The sequence below is a fragment of the Buteo buteo genome, chromosome 7, assembly GCF_964188355.1.
Source record: "Buteo buteo chromosome 7, bButBut1.hap1.1, whole genome shotgun sequence".
NCBI classification, from domain to species: Eukaryota; Metazoa; Chordata; class Aves; order Accipitriformes; family Accipitridae; genus Buteo; species Buteo buteo.
Genome location: NC_134177.1, coordinates 45,501,768 through 45,525,548, shown reverse-complemented (window position 1 = coordinate 45,525,548; position 23,781 = coordinate 45,501,768). Strand labels below are relative to the sequence as shown.

Here is a 23,781-nt window from a genome sequence, read left to right as displayed (position 1 = left end):
TGGAATCAGGGGATTAAGCAGTAATTGGTCATGTTTTGTGCTGCAGATTATGTTCCAGGCATATGGAGATAAACAGGGACCACTTCATGGGATGCTGATCAATACCCCGTACGTGACCAAAGACCTGCTGCAGTCCAAGAGATTCCAGGCACAGTCTTTAGGGACATCATATGTCTATGACATTCCTGAGATGTTTCGGCAGGTAAGAGTTCTTAAGGCCCGGTGGATTGTTCTAAACTTTTGTACCTGCAAAGCAGTTCTATCAGTTGTCATCCTTGCTTGTCAGGGAAACAAGTGGCCTGGAGTGGCTAACAATGGTTCCCCAGGGTCTATACAGCTATGGGTTGAGTCTACTTTGAAAGAAATTAGGACTCTTGATACACTGCTGCTGTAGTTCCGTTAATAAGTCAAATGGTAGAAGCTGAAATGTAAACCATCTTGTTTCTCGTTGATGTTTCTTTGTTTTCCCACCCTGTTATCTAGCCTTCCTAGAGGATTAGACAGTGCAGGGGTGATAGTTCCTGGGACAGAACTCAGACATCATTGAATGTGTTAACGAGTTGCAGAATTTACTGTGTATCTGATTTGCTGGGTTCTATCCTGAATCACATAATTTGAATTACACTGTTGTGGGTGAAACTGTGTTTCATGGTTTAAATTCCAAAGTAAGTTATATCCACTGAATATTGTAAGTAGAAGTGGGGGGAGCGATATTTCTGTCTTGAATATTAAGTCACAGTGGATTGAATAAAAATATTTGCAGATGATGTTCTTAACAAGAATTTATCTTTTCATCATCTAGTCTTTGATTAAACTCTGGGATTCTATGAATGAACATGCATTCCTGCCAACACCACCGCTGCCTTCTGACATACTAACGTACACTGAGTTGGTGTTGGATGATCAGGGCCAGCTCGTGCACATGAACAGGCTGCCAGGAGGAAATGAGGCAAGTTGCACTTCTTTAATGATACTTTTCTTTCCATGTCCTGCAGTACATTGTATTTTGGACTAGGTTTGACAATTGTAAGGAAAATTTACCGACCAGGCACAAAATCTATTCAATTCAGTCTTTCACAGATCAAATCCCTCTCTTGAAAATGAGATTTTTGTTTCATTAAAAATTAATACCTTCCATACAATGGGTATTTTAGCCTCCATAGTAAATGATGATTCCATTTCAAACCTGTGCCTGTGCTGTTTTTCCTTCATAATTAAAAAGTGCTCATTCAGCTATTCCAGGTAACTGGGGTTTGTATTTGAGCAAAATATGTTTTACAAGACTAAATAGAAATGTTTTCATTTGCTTAAAAAAACCGAAAAAACAATTTTATGCTTTCCATTTAAATACTCACCATGCAGTGTTTGTGTAGCACACTGGCAAGGTGTGTGCAACATCCCCCTCTAGTGAATGATTTACTTGAGACTAACAACCTGCTAATGCTGTTGGGTAATAGAGTTACTCCTTCAGTTCAAGCAGGAGGAAGCTGTACTGTTGTTGTGGGCTTTTGCTGGTATGTCTTTACATTAGCAAGCCAAAGATTGCAGCATTCAAATGACTGGAGAATAAAGCTAAATAGCAGAAGACGTGTTTATTTTTTTTGCTTAGGCTAGGTGGGATTCAGTAAGTGAATGTTCCTACAGTTATTTAAATTTGAACCATTCTAAGTGGTGGTATCATTTATTTTTTCTTGGCATCATTGAACTAGCACTGTGCTTTTACTAGATATATAACTTAAGATTTGCAAAAGCTCTGTTCAAAAATGTCAAGTATAGTGATGAGAGGAAATAGGGGTTTTCATCACTGTTTACTGCATGTATCTTGTCAGGGGAAGGTTTTGAATATGATGTTTTCAAATTGAACCTAATCAGAAAATGGTGACTATGGGAGCACTACATCCTTGTCTTTTGCTGGCCTATAGGAGCAATGTTTTAACTAGTATAATTAAATCTGAAATGAGCTATTCTCTGCATTCTTAGTGAAAGCTGAGGCTGCAGTGCTGTGGAGGCTTATGCCATCATCTTTCTCTCTTTCTCTGCTCTCATTCAGCGTTTGAGTGGATGGTGGCTGGGGAAATAGCAAAGTCCCTCAGGGACGTAGCTCTGTTCTTGCTGAAATTACAAGCGCAGAGCTGCCTGGGCATGAACATGTAGTGTTTACTCTGCCAGCATGAATACAAATAGTCTTATTATAAGAGATTCTGTACCCAAAGACCACCAAAAAAAATTAGGAGTTTTTTTTAACCCTTGGTAGACTTAGTTGTGTGCAATCTGTAAAGAAATTATATGGCTGTTGTGGTGTGCATAGTGTTGTTATCTAATGCGCAGGTTCATGCCCTGCCTCTCTGGCTGTTAGGCCGAGGAGCTGAGTCACTGGAAAGTGAGATAAACAAGGGGAAAACATGATGTTCCCCACACATTTTTCAGTCTGGCTGCTGAAGATCACTTCTTGTGGAGGTATATGGCAGACTCTAACCTGCCTTTCAGTGACTTCCCAGGAATGAGGTGAGGACGCTGGCCGCAGAGATGAAATCCCAGCCTAGGATTTGGCGTCTTGGGGAAGGCTAGCAAGTGGTCAGACCGAGGAATTGCTCTGTGCCTCCCCAGAGAGGCATGCAGCTCACAGCTGGTAGTGCTAAACTGTCAGCTCAGCCTGTCTGCAGCTGGACAAGTCGCTGTAGGACCATGTGCAGCTGGAATGAGGTTTGAGGCTTTGGTATTGAATTCTGTTACCAATAGCCAGTGCACACAATAGCGCTCATTCACAGGTGAGAGCGGACAATCTGAGGAAGAGGTTCCAGCAGCAGTCTGAAGGACAGGTGACATTCAGGAGGCGATGAGTTGCCGAACAGATTCATTCCTCCGTGCTGTGCTTTCTTTATCTGGATGAGCTGACTTCAGGCTTTTATGGTTTAATTCCCTTCAGCTGAGGAAACAAATTTTCACAAACGTGTGCTCAAGTTTCTCTTTCCAAAGAAGATGGCTGCAGGGGTGGAGAAGGAAGAGACAGGATGCTAGATAAATTCAGAGCATAAGCCTTTTCTTTGTTAAGGCTGTAAGTGGATCCATTCTGCTTTTTTTGAGAATCAGTCTGCATAGCATCTGGGCAGAGAAACACAGCATCTTATCTGCCAGGAAGCAAAGATCTTTGGGGTAATCCATCTATGTGGCAGTAGCTGGTAGTATTGCATAGGAAGAGGAGACATGCCACAAGGAGTAGCAGAAAATATTAATTGGTTCTGCATTTCTTCCATATGATACAATGGTGACCCATTCTCAAAATATGGCACATTTCCTTGGCTTCCTAAACTTGTGTGAATTTGTTAAGGAAGAGTTTTGTCCTCAGATAGATGTATTTGACTTCAAAATGCCAGAAGCCCATGTACACTGAAAGTCGCGTTACAGGGGAGATGATCCCTAAGAAAATGAGTACAGCGGGGAAGTTGAGGTTCCCAAGCTTTGCAGTGGCTTGCTTGGTAGCCTTGGTCAGTGTTTTTACTGCTTCAGTTTGTTCATATCCTAGTAAGGTGGGACTGCTTTGGGGTGTTATGAGGATACTTTAGACAAATATTTTTTAAGAGTCTTTGAATTTGTACTTGCTAAATAAGTGCTGGATGTTATGTTATACAGCATTCCCCCCGTTTTGGTTAGTAACCCTTGATGGTCAGTGCCAATGGAGTCTTTGCCCCAGAGATGCAGAGGTGTGAGCTGTTTCCAGTTCAGACTCCAGTGAGCTGACAGGCAGGCGTGCTTGGTAGGAACTTTCCCAAGTAAATGTGGTTTTTATTTTTTTCCTTTCTTCCCAGAGAAAGTTGCTGATTTTCTGAATCTAAAGTCTTTTGAGAGATTGTACATCATGTGTTTTTTACTAGGGAGAAAATATCTGTTGAAAACTTCTGACTGTGGTAAATATAGCTGCTGTTTAGTGCATTTAGGTTCCTATTACTGTTCTGCTTGTTTTAGATCAGAGACTCAAACACAGCTATTCATTCCCCCATAGCAAGTGAGTGCCTTACCATCGTGGTATCAGCTGTTCTGAGGTAAGGCTTGTCTTTCCTGTTGGAGCTGTGCTACACAGTATAAACAATTACATTTTCTCTATGTGAAAAGGGGTCAAGACACTCTTCCTCTTAAAGCATTCAGCTGAGCTGAGTGCCCTAATTGTTTTAGCTAGCAGGCGAAATTGAGAAACCAGCATAAAATCCAGGAGATTTGTGGTCAGTGTGTTCAGCTGGATGTCAACAACCGAAGTTGCAATCCCTGCTCTAATACAGGGCAGAGCAGGAGCTCAAAGCTGAGTTTCTCCTGTCCTCTCAGAGTTTGCAAGCAGCGTTCTGGGTTAACCTGGCTAACCTGTCTGCGTCTTCAGGAAAATCTGTGAAATGGGAATTCTCAAGAACTTTCACAATACAAGAGGTCTTCCTCCGCTTAGCTTGTGACCACTTCACGTAGCCCACCACCTCATTTGGCAGTAATTATCTCTTTGCTAGTAGTCTCAACAAAGAAGCCAAGGACTTAATGGAGCATGAAAATATAACTTGCTGTTTATTCCTAGGCAGTGCTTGCTCCTTCTGAGCAGAGGATCCTGTGTCTTGTCATGGCCACGCGAGGGAGCCTGCCATGCTGCCGGCCCTGCCGCTTACTCTTGCAGCACAGAAGACATCACTAATTCAGGGCCTTTTTCCAACCTCTTGTTCACCCAGTGCAGCCAGAGTTCTTCCTGAAGGGCATCTGCTGTTTCTTTGGACTGCAGACAGAACCCTGGATATTGCCTGGAGCTTTCTGCTAGGTGGTTTCTGGTCTGGATCCTTCATGTTAAGCTTGTGACCTGTGTCCTGGTCTATAGTTACTCTTTTTTGGGGGGAAAGGGGGGGGTGTTGTGAGTGTGTGTCCTCCATTACTAGTCTGGCTGCTTTGACACCTCTGCTCACATGTGAGACTGTTCTGATAAGCTCTGTCTGCTACCATAGGATTTCAGTAAGCCAACACCCTTGACAAGACTGAATGTGCCACACTAAAAAGTTGAGAACAGTTTCTAAATAATGCTCAGAGCCAGCAGGTATAGAAAGGAGCTGAAGAAGACAGTATTTTATCAGCAGAATCAAATGCCAGTCAATAGCTCCCTTCTAATGCTTCTGAGTAAAGACTGAATAGACTTTGGGACAAATGATATATAATTTATTGTACAACTGTGAGCATTTGAAGAACTAAGCACAGTACCAGAGGTGGATGCTCAGCCTGACTCCAGTCTGACACTTAAGATAGACATGGACCATTGAAATGCACAGAGTTTATATAGGTGGGAGGAAAAAAATCCACTTGTAGTTGTTTGTAATCTTACGCATTTTACTCTAAAATGTCTTTAAGAAGAAGATTTTAAGTTCATACCACAGCCTGGATGCTTATCTAGATTATAACACAAGACTTTTAACATTTCTGCTGATTTAATTTATTTTTAAGTAAGTGGAAGCCTTTTTTTTAGTGGCACAATCTTTGGTGTTTCGAGCGAAGAGCTTCATTGGGCATGTGGGGTACAGGTGTGTGTGATTGGGACTTTCTATGCTAATATTGGGAGGGACGGGTTTTAAAGGATGCAGCTCCTCACCCTGTTTGACAGTGTAAGAGGAGCTGATGGCTGTCCTCTGGGAGCTTTTTGCCCTGGCAGCTCACCTCTGTCAGGCCTGTCATCTAAGCCTCTGGTGTTGCTCTATAGTTACGTGGTTGTGCTAAAACGGGGAAATCTCTGAGTCAGAAATTGTGTGAACACAGACAAGTGAACAGGGCTAGAGTTCAGACATGCATGGCAATGTGTACAGTATTTAAAAAAGTGTTGGTTGCAGAAGCTCTGCTGAAGACACGACCTGTAATGTAGTGACACACTCTTCAAATGCCCGTTGAAGACGGCTTTGTTCTGAAGATTAGCATATTAGCTGAAATCTCAGTGTGAAAAGGTAATTCCCTCAGCCTGTTGGAGAACTCAATATATTACTTGTCATTCTTGAGCTGGGCATTCTGATGCTTTTCTATAGCACTTTTTTATGTATTTTTACTACAATTTACTGTGATCGTCTGGCACTGGGATTGTACCATCTGCAGATAAAACCCAACTAATCTTCAAGGACAAGGAGAAAGTGAGTGTGAGGAGTGCCTGCAGCAACACCCCACGTTACCCTTCATCTCAGTCTCATGCGGTGTCCATGTAAAACATGTCGTTTTCCCTATTGGCACTAGATGTCACAGTTTTTCCTTCTCAGTAGCATGAGAATCAAAAATAATCCATAATCGGAGCTGTTAGCTGGAGTGTTGGCAGGTACCCCTTCTTGTGAATGTGGGAAGGTTTGGCCAGGTGAAATTCAGGACGGCAGCGGGCAGAGGGCTGCTGAAACTCTGCTTTGGCAGCTCCCTGGATTGCCTGGGGCTGAAAGGTGTAGCTAATGAATTTTATACAAGCAAAGCTTAATAGTTGAACTGCATGTTCTGCTTTGTCACCCCATGTTCCTGCATTTTATGACAGGCACAGGGTATTAAAACATCCGCTGGGCTACTTATGGCGGATGGTAAGTATTTGAGAAAAATCAGAGAGTGGGTGATGGCAAAGTCAGTGAATTAACATGAAGGTGAAGGAAAACACCCGTGCATCTTCTCCTCCCTGCCCCAGCCCCACCACTATCTTTCCCAGAGATTATTATAAGAATAGTTGTTTCTCTTTGGGTTTCTCAACACTTCTTGATGAGTTTTGGGAACAATCCTGACCTGAAGGCTCTTCTGGCAGTAGGAACAGGTTTAAATAACAGGGAAGCTGGACAACTATTTGTGCTGCACAGCAGGTGGTGTCTCCTCATCTGAAATACTCGTGATGCAATTTCAGAAGGTGATCCTCCTTCGGCAGAATAATTTTAGACCCTATCAATTAGATGCTTGGCAGTCACAATGATATATGGGGGTAGGGATCAGGACAGAGCACATTTTTGTCATAGACTGGAGAGTGTTATTTTTAGTAAAAGGTGGAATTGTCTTGTGACAAGTGGAATATAATACAAATTAAAAGAGGGTCCCCCTAGCATCACTGAAAGCTGATTTTTTTTTTCCTCACTTACATGCCTAGATCATTTAATGTAACTGTAAGAGTATCAGGTGTGTGCATGGGAGGATGGAACTGATGTGGGGTCTTTTGAACTCTGTTAGAGTTGGGATGGATGCATGTCACAGTGTATATGGAGCATCTGCTTAGCTGAAGAGTGGTTGTACAGTTAAGCAGGGCTACTCTGTAATACCTTGAATTGTTTGAAGGGTTAATATTCATGCAGATCAGTATCTTCAATGTGCTGTTTCTCACAGTGTTGTAGATGCAGTATCTTCCGTGGCCTGATTTTTGAAAAGGTGCATGTATGCTACGGCAGCACTAGAAGTTCGAGATTTGAAAAGGCTTTCCTTACAGAACCGGAGGTTATGAGCCTCTAACATATGCCTTTGAGTTAGAATTTATCATAATTACAAGATAAAGTTTTGGAAGGTTATAAGGAAATCCTTTATTTATTTATTTATTTATTTTGTATAATCAGATATGACTGTTGAATTTCATAATGCTATCAAACAAATACAGAATTTTAATTTTGTTACCTTTCTTGTAATTCTGACTTTTATCAAATGTTTACGTTGAAATCACACCTCTAATAAGTGTTAACACTTTACAAAAATTAAATCCTTGGGCAGGAAATAGCCCCACACATCACAGGTGAGGCTCTCTGAGGACACTGAAAGCAGTGACCGCCCAAATCATGTCTTATTCAAAGAGCAACTAGAGCTCCAAATTTCTTGAAGGATTTTAAAATCCTCAAATACAAGCATTACTAGATCAGAGATATAAGTGGTGGTGCAAAGAGTTTTATTCTGTATTTTGATATGTATGTTTGAACGCGTGTATATGGATAATATGGATACTGTAGACAAGAAAGTTCTTGCCTACAAGAAAGCTCCTAATAAAGGTTATCTGTCGCTCTCTGTAATTTATCTTTATCTGTCTATAACTTCACCAGATGCAAACTATTTCAGCTGAAGTTTGCAAGCCTTACACTCTGCGTAGGGAGAAGTTAGTTATTGTTTAGTTTGGAAAGCTTAATCAAAAATGCTTTTGTTTTGGTGAAAAAGCTGGCAGTGTTGCTCAAAGTTGATTTTGTGGGCTTGTAGCAGGAACTTGAATTCGATAGAGAATTTGGTTTGAGTTCAGCATTATGCCCTTTGCTATCCCCAAGAGAGCTGTCCGAGCTTCGTACCTTGCAACACAGATGTGTGTGCAGTGAAAACTACTTTTACACTGTCCTTAATGGTTTTTTTGAGCTTTCTTTTTGGTGCTCTGTGTGTCCATCTGCTTTCCCTGAACATCAGCCAGCCTTTTGCTGATTCGTTTCCTGGCTTGCCATCCGAGTGCCCTTTGGTCTAGCACAAGGCACAAGACAGTACGAATTCACGTCTCCTTCAGTCCACTGTGCTGCACGACACCCTTTACTGAGCAAGCCTTTGTCACGTCTCATCCTGGAACCATTTCTTCCCATCTCTCATCCACTTGGCCGCGTGCTGTTCAGAAGAACCATGCCAGCGTGCGCTTGGCTGTGCCGCCTGCGACCACTGCTTTGATTGCTAAATGACACCTTTTTCAGAGCCAAGAAGAGAGTGAAGGAATCCTGGGTTTTGGCACTCCACCCTTGTCAAGGCATTAAGTCTGAATGCCTCTGGCAAACCACGTGCATCGTGCCCTTTTTCTGGGAGTTGGTTCACGCTGAAGATAAAAATTTTACAGCTTTTGGTCACAGTATAACTGCAGAGAGTCTCTCTGGGCATCAGAGTTGAATGATAAAATACTGAAATTGCTACGTCTGCATCAGGTAAAATTTCTGGGCATGTCTTCGTTCCCTTTCTAAAACACACCTTGTCCATGGCTATGCAGCAGAGTGATACAGCATCCTGGGGTCAGTGGACATTGGTTTACCTCCAGAATAGACAGAGGTTGTGAAGGGGGAATAAAGCATGTGTTCCTTGATTTAACAATGTCAGAACATGTGTGCACAGCAGGGGAGAAATGTGCTTTCATTAACGTTCAGCTTCAGCATTTCCAGCGCTCACATGCTAGACCACTACAACTGTTGCATTTCCTTTCTTATTATAACTTTTGTATGTAGTAAATACTGACATAGAAATGTATTCATGTTTTATATATATTTTTTACTATAAAACTTATATACGATACAGATGCAACAGAATGGGAACAGGACAAAATTGTTGTCGGGGATCTGTAAGTTCAGTTGTCCTACTTAGAGATTTTGAGACCCGTGTCCAGGATTCCAGATTTGGGCGTAAATAAATAAAATGAAGCATGGCATAAAGTGCCTAGGTTCAAGCATCATCCTTGTTGTAAGAGAGGTAGAATAAACCAACCCAATTGGCATGGCTCAAGCATAGATGCTGTCAAATAGTAAGCTGTTCTCATTTACATCAGATTTTCTGTCAGCTACGCTTCTCCAGGAATTACAGAAACTGCTAGAAAGAGACTTAAAAGCCCCCTCTGCCTGAACACCAGCCTCCATTTGCATTGGCTTCCCTTCATTCGGAGTCTGTTGTGCTTTCAGGAGGGAGACTGGGATCGGTTTCTTCCCCATTCCCCTCGGTGCCTGTTGTCAACAGCTCCGGCTGCCACTAGCAGTCAATTTGTAACTGCATCAGTGTGTGTATTACTGTTCACATCGATAGCACAATTAATGTTGAAGTCAATTTTGGTGTTAATTTTAGGCCATGATTAGTGTTGACACTGTGTGTCAAACTAATGGCATTTATGAGCACCATGAAAACGAACGTTAGTTAATATCGTGTTTTTACTATCTGTTAATGGTTACATTAAGCCAAAGATCTAGTGGGAGAAGGTATGTATAAAATTATATATATAAAACTTGTGTGTAATATATGTGTGTCATGCAATTCTGCATTGCTGGTGCTATTCAGGGAGCAAATGACATCTGAGCACTGAATCCTAATCACAGTTTGGAACATCAGAAATAATGATCACTTCTGATCGGAGGTTGTGAATAATTCATCTGGTTTGATTTTCACGTTCTGTCCAGTGATACTTTTCAAACCAAATGTGTTCCTACAGGAGAATAATGGTCCCACTTCTTATGGAAATACTGTGGCACAAATCATTTTGCCAACATAAAAACAGTTAAATAAGACGGTTCCTGCTTTTATTTTTTCCTCCCTCTCATCTTCATTCCTGGGTGTGCTGGGAATAGAGCTGTGGCAGGAGAAGCACTTCCGAACTGCGCTGGCTCTTAAAAAGAGCCCGTTTTGAAGCCACTGCCGCTTACCATTACCCATTATTGTTCTGACAGTGCTCTTAGGTGATTAGCTCAGCCTGTCTAATTAACCTGTGAACTCTCAATTTTTTTGGCATGCTGCCGTTAACTTAAAAATCTCATCTTTTTCTTTTCTGAAATAGAAAGCTATCTTCCACTGCCCATAAATTTAAACAGAATCTACATTGTTCATAGCAAAAAAATCCTTAGTTGTGCCCTGTGATTTTTATTACTGGATAAATGGCACAAAACATGCTATGTATTGGGGAGGCAAAAAGACACACAAGTTAATAAAAAGTGGTGCACTTTAATTTTTCTTTTCTTAAACTGCGTATGGTTGCTCCACATTTATCAGCTTTAAGCTGTTTTCAAGAGTTTGTGTTTACTGTGCCCTGATTAGATAGTTTTTCCTATTCTACTAGTGAGCATTAACAAAAGGGGGTTTGTTTATTTAGAGGATACATAATCTTGGGTTAGGGAACTATTCCAAGACTTCTGTTACAATCTGAATTTTCTTAATAGGAAATGCTTTTAATTTGCCTATTTTCTGTACTGCCAAAAATCATCAGGCTGATGAAAGTGAGGAAAATCTCTTAACATCTTGATAAGTGAGGCAGACTGTGGGACCAGTCCTGGATACTAACTGAGCTCGGTCACGAGTCCCTAAGCCCTGGAGCAAGTATTAATTCATCTGCCTCACATGTGAGCTGAGAGTGCTAGGATTTTACTTTCAGTATGTTGTGGTTATTGTGTAGGTGTTTGGCAGTGTCTTTATGTGTTCTGTCTTGCAGTTTACTGCGGTGACAAGTATTTAGCAAATACAAAGCCTGGACATTTCTCCTGTTGCTTGTGTGGCTTGTGTTCATCTGATGGTGCTTGAAGCTTCCTGGTGTGGTCCTGGCTGATGGGATCAGTGTAGCTGTAAGGAAATGACTCCTTAGACAAAAATGTGGAAATTAGTGTTACTTCTGTGCTGTTTTGGAAGAAGTTTATGCTGCAGTTTTAAAGAGAATATTGCCCCACCTTCCCTGTGGGTTTCCATCAGTAACTAAAGCTGGTTTCTGAGATGGTATCAGAAAGATTGGGTAAGTGCTATCTTAAGGATTTTAGTTATGGCAGGAAAAAAAAAAAGCCTGTAAAATATGGTAAAGAACTGAGCTGCAGTAGGTGATGGGCTATAGACGTGTATCCCTTATTTCTTAGAGGCTAATCTTGAAGCCTTTAACTTTGGATTTGCGGACTTTTTTTAACCTGCTGTTTCTAATTGCAAGCTTGCCCTCAGTTGAGAGTTAGAATAGAGACACACTATCCAGCCCCTGGCATCTCTTTTCCTGCAACAGTCAGGTCTGAAGGACAAAGCTTACTTTTTTCTTCTTTTTTCACCTTTATTCTTCCTTTTTCTGCTATGAAAGTCTGGCAGTAGAAGAGCAGAAGTCCAAGGAACCCCTCTGGCTGTGTAGGTTTGTCTGGGATGAATTAGGTTGCTTTACCAGACTCTGGACTGGTTGTCTGTGTGACCATGGTCTCTTTGCACACAATTCTGCTCTGTGCGCCTGACCAACAGCTGCACCCACTTGTTTTACAGCATTACAACTTTTCCTTTTAATTTGGCAATACTACTAGTATTTTAACAAAGCGTCCCGCTGACTTTTAGGGATTTGCGCTCCTGTCTTTGAAACTGCTGCAGTATCTCTCTCTTCCAAACACCGCAGTTGGATGCTAAGATGTAACTGTAAGTCTGCAGATATTCAGAGGCAAACAGATTAATCCCTTACGATGTATCAGTCAAAATAGCAGTGGATGAAACGGAGACCAAGGAGAAGGTGAACTGAAACACCATCATTCTGTTAACTTGCAATCTCAGCTCTCTAAAGGGGAGGTGTAAGGGAAGGATCTGCCAGTAGCCAGTTGTAATATTTTTGGATTGCTGCCTGCTTTACTTCCAGTGACCCTTTGATTAATTCTTCTGCCTTTTTATTTTTTTTAATGAGCCTATTATGGCATATCTTATTGCAGATGCTGATTGGATCTCAACTGTGTATTGTGCCATTTTGATTTGGATTAAATGGCACATATCTATCTGCTGCTTCTCCCCTCTCCCCCTTCCGCTTTAGTTCATCATGTTCAGAATTCACAGTCTCCACAATGAGAGTTTCAACCCTCCTGATTGCAGAGGATGTGCAATCGGCTTGAGGAATGTGTACTCAGAGCTTATGATCCTTGGGCAAGCGGAGACTGGGTGATGCATGTGGCTTTCAAGGGGCGCTGCTATTTCCGTCTGTTAATGGCATTCCAGGATGGCCAACTCCCTAGTGCAGTGATATGCAGCAGCTGAGAGATGGGAGATGCAGGGTACAGATGTTGCTGATCTCCATAAGATGGGCCAGAAGAGATCATCCGGTGATTTTAAAAAGAAAAATATGCAGCAAAAAGCATTACTTATCCAGGCAGGTTTGGAAAGAAACTGCTGCAGTATTTGGGAGGGAAAAAGGGAAGAGCCAAAGAAATGAAAGGAAGGACAGAAAAAAAATGGAGGTAGTTATGAAATAAAAGGATTATTAAAATGAGAGCAGGGAGAGAGAGAACCAGGGTGATGAGGTGCTGGGGTGATATCTGGGTAGCTTAAGCAGATGGTCAGGAGCCCTGTACAGCAGCACATCCATCCTCACCCTGTGAGCTCTGGCACATGGAATAAATGCAGCACCCTGCGAGAGCGGCGTTTGCAGAATGTGTTTTGGACCTGTGACAAATCCCTGAATGGGGAGCGGGAGGGCCAGTATTAATGTCTTGGGTGGGAAGAGAGCAATGGAGGATGTGCTCCAGTGAGTGTGGAAAGGATCAAGTCCTGCCAGCTGTGCTCTGCTGTTATCCGAGTTCCCAAAGAAAATGTACGAAGTGCAACACACATAAGAAAAATGGCGCCTGCGTGATTCCTGTCTTTCACATGTTGAAGATACGCATTTAGTTTTTGTTCTCTGCTCTTCAATTGCAGATTGGGATGGTGGCCTGGAAGATGACTCTGAAGACCCCTGAGTATCCAGAAGGCCGTGATATCATTGTCATTGGCAATGACATTACATACCGAATAGGTTCTTTTGGGCCTCAAGAGGACATGCTGTTCCTGAGGGCTTCAGAGCTTGCTCGAACACATGGCATCCCCCGTATCTATGTGGCTGCCAACAGTGGAGCCAGGATTGGTTTGGCTGAGGAGATTCGGCACATGTTCCATGTAGCTTGGGAAGATCCAGATGACCCATACAAGGTAAAGGAGGCACAGGAATTGGAGGTGAAGCTCTGCAGTAGCTCACAAAATAATCTTATTTTTACTCCACCTCTTGTAATAGAGGTGAGGGTAAACATCTGACAGACTGTTCAGTCCAAAGTTCTCCTTGGTATTGGATCTCTCAGGCAGCAGGATTGGCATCCAGAATGAGTTACTGCTAAATGTTGAAAACATCCCTGGCTTTCACTGATGTCAGCTGGAGCTCTGACATTATGGGAGGATGTTCTTATCACTATCTGGAATTAAATTCTGCTCTCTTGAAACTTTCTTTTTGGAAGGGTTTATTAGGGATTGGGAAGGGACTACAGGTGGGAATGAGATGAATGAACTGTTTTTCCCTGCAGGGATACAAATACTTGTACCTGACTCCTCAAGACTATAAGAAAGTCAGTGCCCTGAACTCAGTTCACTGTGAACATGTGGAGGACAATGGAGAGTCCAGGTAAGCACAGACAGGTCAGAATGAAAAGCTTTCTGTTCATCCTTGGGTATACGAGGTGATGCCTGTCATGTCCTTGTCTTCAGCTAGGGCATTCTTTAGGATCCAGCTATATAGAAAGCCATAGCTGTGTGCGGTCAGAGCATGGAACAAGAAAGTTAAAAGTTGTATCATAGCATGCCTTGTTTGAGGTAGTGCTGTGTTGACTCCTACTGCCTAGGGGCCCAAGTCATGACTGAGGGTCCTGCAGTGGTAAGCACTGCATGACCAGGACAGTGGTTCTTGCCCAAACACTTGCAGGCTAAATTTTGAAAATTACTTTTCTGCTAGATTCTGTAGAAAGGGTAAAAGAATTCTTGAGTGAAGACTAAGCCCTCCTTGCATTTGGAAGGGTTAGGCTGCAGTGATTGCACTAAACTGCCTTATAGCCTATGGTTTTCCACACACGGTCTACTCTAGGTGTCTGCATCTTCCCGCTACATCCTAAAGGCAGCATATCTGAAAATGAGGTGCAAAGCTTTCAGAGCTAGACTGCAGCTCTAATGGTGCTCCTGGGCAGAGGGAGGAGGATGTGCTTGGGAAGAAAAGAAGAGCCTAGTTTGTGGACTGGCAAGCTCTGAAAGAACAAAAGGATGGTGCTGGGTGTGGGGATGTGTGTGTGCCTGCGTGTGTGGTGGGGAAGCTAGTAGCTCTCTTCAGTGAAGCACTTAAGCACACGCTCAAGTACTTTGCTTAGCAAGGGCCTAGTGGAAAAGATAGAAGCCAGTTTGAGAGCGCTGAGTAAGAAGGGACCGTGCTGGGGAAGGAAGGCATGAAAGAAGAAACTAAAGAGAAGATAAGTGCCTCATTATAATGTCTTGTTCTATTTCTTTCTCCTTTTGACTGCATTCTCTTCCTTTCTTGCCCTTTTTCCTATAATCAGCCGGCTCCTCACGTCTTATGGGAATGACAGAAGAACACTTTTCACGGGCATTCCTCTCCCTTGGCATTTCCTCTTTGCAGTGCTGCTTTGGCTGCTCATATGTAGGACTATTCCATGGTGTTCAACAAGGCTGCAGAATGACCCCATGTACAGGTCCTGGCTGGATTTTATGCACATTACGCCTTGGAGCCTTAATGATATTTAGTCACTTTTCATTTTCTTCGTAGCAAACTGATTCAGCAAATCACTGGACCTTGTGACTCAAAGGCTGTATGTGTCTCCCTCAGGTATAAGATAACAGATATTATCGGAAAGGAAGATGGACTTGGAGTAGAGAACCTCAGAGGATCTGGCATGATTGCTGGAGAGTCATCTTTAGCCTATGAGAGTATTATCACCATCAACTTGGTAATCCCCCACTGCTTTCTATTCTTCAAACTGTATTGTCTGTTTCAGCTAAAAATCCTGCAGTGATACCCAGAAGGTACACCTGGGATCAGACTTCTGGTTGATGTAAATTGGCTCTTGTAGGCTTTGAGCAACGCTACTGGCACCATTACAGGGCTGGGTCCCTTTCAGACTAAATTTAAAACACTTTCAGAAAACAGCTATTTGGCTTCATGTTTGCTCAGTCTGTAAGTTACTGCTTCTCTTTTTTTAAATAAAATACACATATGTTCAGATACTGTGTTTTACAAAAAAATATATTCTGGAGTTTTGCAGTGAGAGTAGATTTTATAGCCTTGTAATACAAACATGCCTGGTTTTATCTAGATGTTTGAATCAATAGGTTTTGGCTGTGTGGTAAGACAGAAATCAATGTGATTTCTTTTTTTTTCTTTTTTTAAGGTTACATGTCGGGCAATTGGAATTGGGGCTTACCTTGTTCGGCTAGGTCAGAGGACTATCCAGGTTGAGAACTCTCATATAATCCTGACTGGCTGTGGAGCCCTCAACAAAGTAAGTCTTTGCATTTCAGTCTTTAGAGCTATGTGAACAGAGTTGGTGTTTCTGTGAGTTCTGCCGGAGGCTCAAGCTGCTGCCACCACTATACCTGTCATTGTGCTTGGTGTCTTTTGCTTTCTCCTGTCTCGGGCTCCTCCCAGCCAAGGAGGAGAACGGACACAGGGCAGCAGCTGTGAAACTTTCATGCCTTTGCAGTCTTTTTCTTTTCTCTCTGGTCAGAAAGCATTCCTTTCATGCACCTGTTTTTCTTGACAAGAACATCGTATTGACAGCCAGAGGCACTATTCCAGGCATCCTGGTTGGAGATTGGCAGGGGACCTAGGCAGAACTGCAGATTTAAGGGCTTGAGCATGAACCAGGTGAAGGGGAAGAAGGAGAAGCAGCTTTTAACATAGGTTGTGTGCAGTGACTAAATGACAGAAGTGGAGAAGCCCACCGACTGGGCAGCATCTTCTCCCACCCACTGTGTACTGTGATAGAGGAAACAGGGCTGTCGCCAGTGTCTGGAAGACTGTGTTTCAAAACACGTGGGCCAGAATCACCCTGAACTTTCAGCCATCCACAGCATTGCATTAATACTGGGGGAGCACTGAAGCCTGAGAAAGAGTGCGTGGATGGTGATTTTCAAGGGGTCAGACCTGCTGGAAATCTCAGCTTTGGGGGAAGGGAGGAATAACTCGGGCTGTAAGAAAACTTAACTGCTTTCACTACTAAAGTGGCTCTTCTTTTTTTTTCCCCCACCAGAGGCGGTTTTTCTCCCTTGCTGCCCCAAGCCTATTAATATCACAGCCTCTGGCTCCTTGTCTGTAGCAGACACAGCTCACAGCCGACTCCTCTCTTGTCCCTCTTACTAAGGGCTTTGTTTACGTGGGAGTTAGGATTGTGTGGGCGCAAGTGCCCTTCCCCATTGTGCAGCTTTGTTCTCAGGCACTCTCCAGCACCTGGGGTGGTTGTGCTTCATCGCAAGCTGCGTTTCAAGGAGTGCCTGCCTGACAATGGGAGATAAAAGGAAAATAGTCTGTTGTTGAATTATTCCCCTGAATAAAGGGGGCTCTGCAGAAAATGAAGCATTGATCCTATCAACCCTAGGATGCAGCACCTTCAGTTAGATCTCTTACACACATCACACACACCTGCATCAATGGAAGGAAAAGAGGCATTTGAAGACCCATCCTTTAAAAGAAATTGAGTCAGTTTAGTGCTTGCTGAAGTGGAGTAAGTTGCCTGGTTCCAGCTGTCATTTGTTGGGGATCGGGGCCCTGCAGAGTTTCCCAGATGGCAGGGCCGGTCTGTTTAGTCCTTCTCTTCTGCTCTCTTCTTTCCAGGTTTAACTGCACTCTCTACCCTGGAGTGAATGTTTGTTTTTATAGGACTAGATTAATCTCACTAAATTTTAAGCAGTTAAAAACTAAGGATTTAGTCTAAATTAAGCACCTGACATCTGTCAGCAGGTGTAGGCAGAAGGAGATGCTTTCTGGGAGGTGACTTATCCCATCCCAAGAATTTCAGTGGGCTGAATAATCCCATGTGTCCTTTTCTCTCCTCCCTGCCTGCTCTGTTGGAAAGGCATATATATTTTTATGTAGGCACTGAACCTCTGCCTGCCTAAAGGTCAGGCAAAGGAGGAACCTATTGCATCCTATCCAGCTTTCCCAGTAGGACAGCTAAGCCCAGACCCAACAAGAAGTTTACCTGTCCTTGAATATTGGGAGACTGGGAATTCTGACTCACTCCTGGATGTTGTGTGAAGTGTCTTGCTAGTTCATATGATCTTCATTTTCCAGTCCCTGCAGTTCTGGTCAGAGCTTCTTGAATGGATCCAGCTATAATCATGTCCCAGAAGTATGTCTGAAGTAGTGAAATGATGTCCAGTACTAATGTGAAATGACCAAGCTCAGTCCAGTTGAGACCTTAAGAAGGGTGTAAAGCAAATGGTGAATGCTAATGCATTTGCATCATCCTGCCATGGAGGCAGTATCTATTTCAGACTTATCGTCTGTCTCCCTGTTCTTATATGGAAACTGTTAAACACTTGTCCCTTGAATTTAGATGGACAGTTTGAATTTTCTTCTGGCTAGAAGTCAGGTCTCTGTTGGCCAGGGGCCAATTAAGCAAAGTCTTCCCTCGTAGGAATGCAGAGGCTATTTGGACATGATATATGATGTGTTCTTGTTCATTCGTGTCAATAAGACTCCAGAAGAGTCTTGCTTCTTGTTCCCTTGGACTAGATGGGGAGAAGAGCCCTGTGCAGCAAAGTCAGTGCTTTACTTTGTGGGAATTAGAAGGTCACCCATCCAACTGGCAGAGTCTTGAGGAAAGATCATGACTGAAACAAAGCTAAATAAATGGAAACTGCTACCTTGCATGACAATTGGAAGTGAATGTTTTCTAACACAGTTGCATGTAAATATTCCTTTATCTTTTCCCAATGAGGTGTCAGAGATTCGGGACAATTTTTTCCATTGCTGACTTTTAATTACTGTCTTCATAGAGGATGCTGTACAAAGCTTACACGTAGTCTTATGTCTGCATACACGTCGTCTTCAAAATGTCTTCTCTCTGCAAGAAGAGAATGTGCAGTGCAAAAATGTTTCTGCAGCAATGGAGACAATTAGGCTTTCAGAGAGCAGTGAGGCTTTTTCTGGAAAGTTGTTCGGTGGTTTTTTGTTTTTTTTTAATTCCCCCCATGAAATACTGGATTCTTTTTAATTTACAGGGGGAGCAGAGGGGGACTGTGACAAACATTACGTGCCAGCAGATCTGTTGCTGGTCTTGTTCATTATCATTATGTAAAACCAGCCTGAGGGTTTAGGTGTAGAGGGAAAGGTCCAGCTGCCAAAACCAAACTGTAACCTATAACTTAGATGATGAGCTCAAGGTCAATATCATTTTTAGCTGAAGCTAATGTTTGATTCTGGAGGTTGACTAATCACATGCTGGCTGTTCACTGCATCCGTGTCACTGCTTTGTAAGTAGAGAGGCATATCACTGTAAGACACCTGATATCAGGCACGTTTAAGGATTCTCTCAGCCCCATTGCTTGTCAGGGGTGACAAGAAGCTGCACAAGAGCTGTACAAGGTTTCCCTCTGCTCCTGATTAAGCTGTCTTTGTTTATGGTCTGGACCGACAGGCAAGGGAAAGACCTGGGGAAAAGGTGTGATGCTCTGTGGTGGGGACAGTGCTCTGCATGTGGGGCGCCAGGGCTGCATTTCATCTGTACCCCTTTTGTCTTCACCATTGCATTTCAGCAGGGGGTGGAGAGGTGGAAATGACATTTCATTCCTCTCCTGTGAGTGTGTGCGCGCGCCTGTGCTGAGCCCGCTGACCCCCCTGAAAATTGAAATAATGATAATGCGCGTCTCCTGACTGCATCAAAGTATCAGCACATCAAAAGCCAGGAGGCATGAAATGCAAATGATAAAGTGAAAGCAGATGGATTGTGCATGATCGCCTGATGCCCAATGAATTTTAAAAGATGCTGGTTCACATGGGGAGAGGGGCTGAAATAAACACGTTATCCCTGCAATTTTTTTTTTGTTCTTGCTGCTCACTCCTGACAATATTTTTTCACACTTCAGCGAGCAGCCACTCCATCTCTCTCCCTCCCTCTCCCTCTCTTTCTCTCCCTCTCTCTCTTTCGCTGTCTACCTCACACACGTCTCGGGTCATGTCGCCGCAGCTCCGGTGGAAATAATAAGATATAAACCACGAGGTTGTTATTTGCATAGAAATAGCATGGAGCCCCAGGCAGCATGGGAGAAGGACACAGAGATCATTTGTCTAAAATTTTAATGAAAACTTTTGCTGAGGCAGAGATTTTTTTTTTTTTTAACTTTCCCTGCCTCCCCCTTTTTCCACCCCCATACCTTCCTCCACCTCCCTCAACTCCCTTTCCTCGTCATAACCTAAACATGGTGCGATTTCATATGAGATAGGTGATGTGCTGCCGCCATGCACTAACAGGTTAATTTCTATTAGTTTTCTTTTTGATAGAAGTAAGACTGAAGAGCCCAGCACTCCCAATTTATGCATTGCTTATATGGTTCAAGGTTCCAGGACTACATTTAATTTCAGTTCTCATAAGGATGTTCCCAAGTCTGTTGCTGTCCTATTTTTAATTAGTTTGCTCCTCCTTGTCTTTTGTGTTTAAAAGAAATCCTGTCTTTAAGGCTGTTTTGTTAATGTAAACAAATAGTGGCTTCACTCACATTTTCTTTACAGATACATGTTCTAGGCTTTTTCTAAGGGAAGGCAGGTTTAGCAGAGATTTTCAGGAACCGCTACTAACTTGATACACATCAGTTCATTATATAGAAGTTCAGCCTGGTATCTCAAACAGTTCATTTTCTGAGTGATGATGAGGAACCGTCCCACAGACTGCACTTCACAATAGGACATCTAAAGTGGTCGTCACTTCTGGAGGTGGAGGGAAGAATCTAACGAGCAGACTGTTCTGTTTCCTCTCCCTCATGTTCAGCTTTATTTTCCCCCAAACTCTCCAGGTTTGGCCTGCCTGAATGATGGATCAGGCCCTTAACCTGTCCTCCGGTGTGCTCATCGCTGGGGCCCCATGGCACTATGCTGTTGGCCTGGTTTGTCAAGAACGTCAAGCTCACACTTGGCACGCTTGGATAAGTACCACCTGCCAGGGGTATATGTCCATGTAGGGAAAGAGGCAGTGAAGATGAAGGGTTAGAAACCACTAAAATATGAAATGTTTGAAGCATGGTTCAAAAGCATAACTCTGGGCTTCATTTCCTAGTCTGCAGCCAACGGCCTGCCTGGTTGTGGTCTGACATTTTTGATCAGAATGAGTATAATGGCAGTTACCTGCTGACAGCTTGGTCTTGAAACTTTAGTTTGTTTGTATTTGCAATGCATTTTGAGCTCATCAGGTGGAAAGTACCTGCTATCAGTGGTGTGTTGGCAGGGTAGGTAAGCCCATCCTCAGGATTTCTTTCTGTGGAAGTTTTTGCCTTCAAAATGACCATAATTTAAACAATGCGTCTGCTTGTATAACCTATTCTAGACCTGAAAGAGCTCAGGAACCAATTTACCAGATTAGTAATGCACTATTTCTGGCACTGCAAATTGGTGTTTTTTAGGGGGAGAAAACATTTCTGAAGAACAGCTTTAAGAGGGGTGTTTGTGAGGTGAACTGATTAGTGGAAACTTGATGGCTTGCTAATGCAGTATGTAAATATCTAAGAAACTTCTAAGCCTAGTACCAGCAATTGTCCAATGACCTTTCTTGAGTACATCTTTCATTAATGGAGACATTGCTTGGGCATGGTAAAGACGTTAACATGATCGGTGCCATACTGTGTCAGGATCGCGTAGTGTATGTGTCAATCACGTGACTGTGGATGAGTCCCTGAGGACTTGTTGATACAACAGACCATAATTGCTGCAAGGATCATTTTGACAATCTGCATTTAAAAACCAGCACCCCAACAGCCCCTTTGCACGAGGCCAGAAGAGAATATCCTTGTATTTTAAATTCAGCCCTGAATCGTGCTGACCGTCAAAGGCAGAACGGAGATCAGTGCGGCTGCTTTTGAGGAGGTACACGGTTTCCTTGGTGTAGATCTGGGGTAGGACTGCAGCTGAACTGTGGGGACATCCACACGGCAGGCAGAGGAGCAGCGGATATGCGAGCCAGCTTGAAACCAGCTCGCTGGGATGGTGGTTATCCCCGGCTGTTAAGTTGCTCGGTGAGACAAGTTTATTTTGAGGCATTTCGGCCACCGTGGCTCTCTGACGTTGGTCGCTCTTCAGTGTCTTCTGACTGACAGGTGGACGTACCCTGCCTGCTTGCTGGGATGTCGCTCGGTCTCCGTGCTAAAGCAGCCTGGCACTGACTCGATGTTTGCAGGTTGTGGCTGCGGGAAGCTGCAGAACTTGTTGGGTGCCCTGGGACTCAAATAACGGGGTGAGACAAGAGGTCGGGGCTTGGGAGGAGCAGGCGGAGCTGCTCGGGGGTGCTGTGCCCATGGGAGAGGCTGCTGGGTCAGGTCTGAGGCTCGCTGGAGGAGCTCTGGTGGGAGGAATAGGAAGCTTACACAGTCTGTCAGTCTGTCTTGTGTGAGCGATCGGTCTTCAGTATCGCAAGCAGTAATATTTACCCTTCATTTTCACAGTCTGGAAAAATAAATAGAAGCCCTGCGAGACGGATGCTGTTTGGGGGTTGTACTGTAAAATACAGAACATGGAAAGCTCTTTTTTTGAGATTCAAGGCAGGGATAGCTCAGTATCTGCTCAAGATGACTCCAGTCTTGGGATTAGATCAAAGCAATCATGTGAGAGCAATCATGTGAGTTAGAACAGCAAGTGCCATCCCTGTCATTCAAAGAAGCATTATAATTATTAATGCATGATATGAATCTTTCTGTAGTGGCACAGCAAGACTATTAGGAAGATACGTATGGGCGCAGGGTGTTTGAGAATGCTAATCAAAGAGGGTCTAGAAAATGTCAAACAGAAATTGACACTTCAACAGCATTAACCGTCAGTCAGTTCCTCTCGTGGATCTCACCAAGGTTACCCCGCTCTTGGCTCCAGCGGTGGGGGAGGCAGGAGCGGCCGCTCTGCTGTGCCGTGGGTGGTTATGGCAGATGATGTGGTGAGAGCAAGGGTGGTTTCGTGGGTGGAGGTTGGTTTCTTCAGCTCTCTTAGAACCGAGGCAGGACCTCGGTGCTGTTGCAGGTCTGCCTGGCACAGGTCACCATTGCTCACACCCCAACAAAGCCAGTCTGCTTTGAGAACCAAGATCAGAATAGAGCTCTTGTAAGAGTCAGTCTCAGTTTAGCCATATTTGGCAATAGGAAGAGAGCAGAATTCATTTCTTTTAACGCCAGTGAGAGGCATTAGCTGCTGGGAGTGTCTGGTTGGTGGCAGTCCTGGTAACACAAAGGTCTTTGCTCTGTGTGGAGAAATTAATATAAACAGGATGGATGCCTGGACTTCAGGCGAGTGCAAATAAACAAACACCACCTTCCATTTCTACATTTTATTTTTAATTGCCTTTCTTTAAGTGGTGATATTTGTGTATTGTTCCCATTAGAGACAATTTACGTTCCAGGCATCGCATTATCAGTCCCTTTATGTTTGCTTAGGGAAGAAAGTCTAATAGATTTCTGTTGACTTTTTTTTTCTTCCTCCTTCTATCATTTTTAATATGGATCTTGATCACTTTATCTATGTGGATGGTGCTTGTGCTGTGGGGGCTGTGTGTGTATTTATTCCTGCTAAAGAGGAGTTCAGCATAGTGGCCCATGTTCTGCCTATCTAAATCCCTTCCTGTACCTTCTAAGGAAACTCATATATATTCTAAACCCTATCTATGTTTCATGTAACCAGAACTGTATCCCAGTTCCTGGTGATTCTGCAGGGTATGTTATTACTGGAGTGTTAACTCTGGTACCTGATGTTCCACTGGAGCTCTACGGAAGAAGGCACTTTTCAAACATGTCCCAGAATAACTGGTCCTGACCACCCCTCTCTTGGGGTGTCGCTAGGAGGATGTCAGGGTGACCTGCCCGTGGGTCTTTTCTGCAGTGAATTGTGGAGAATTTATCTGCCATTCTGGACACAGGAGTGGCAACTATAGGAGTGGCATGGGGGAATTGTCACATATCTCATGATTAAGCCTAAACCCACACTGCAAAGCAAACAAAGTTTCACTGTCATGGTGAAAGAGGTACCTGCACTGCAGCCTGTCCCCTTGGATGGTCTCTGACTAAGAGGTTCTGTTGGGGTCCAGAAGGTGACCAAAGGAATGACCAAAACAAGTTCTTTAAGTATCATGGAGACAATCATTAATATTG

The 23,781-nt window shown here is 43.4% G+C and overlaps 1 protein-coding gene across 2 annotated transcripts in view; it reads left to right on the top strand.

Moving 5' to 3' along the window:
- The window catches only part of ACACA (acetyl-CoA carboxylase alpha), a 111,361-nt gene that overhangs the window by 46,356 nt on the left and 41,224 nt on the right, over positions 1-23,781 (top strand). For both annotated transcript variants that reach the window (XM_075032988.1, XM_075032987.1), the window contains 6 exons: positions 47-202; positions 803-949; positions 13,336-13,605; positions 13,971-14,068; positions 15,275-15,395; positions 15,837-15,947. In XM_075032988.1, the coding sequence (XP_074889089.1) occupies positions 47-202; positions 803-949; positions 13,336-13,605; positions 13,971-14,068; positions 15,275-15,395; positions 15,837-15,947 (903 nt within the window). The remainder of the gene's footprint in view (positions 1-46; positions 203-802; positions 950-13,335; positions 13,606-13,970; positions 14,069-15,274; positions 15,396-15,836; positions 15,948-23,781) is intronic.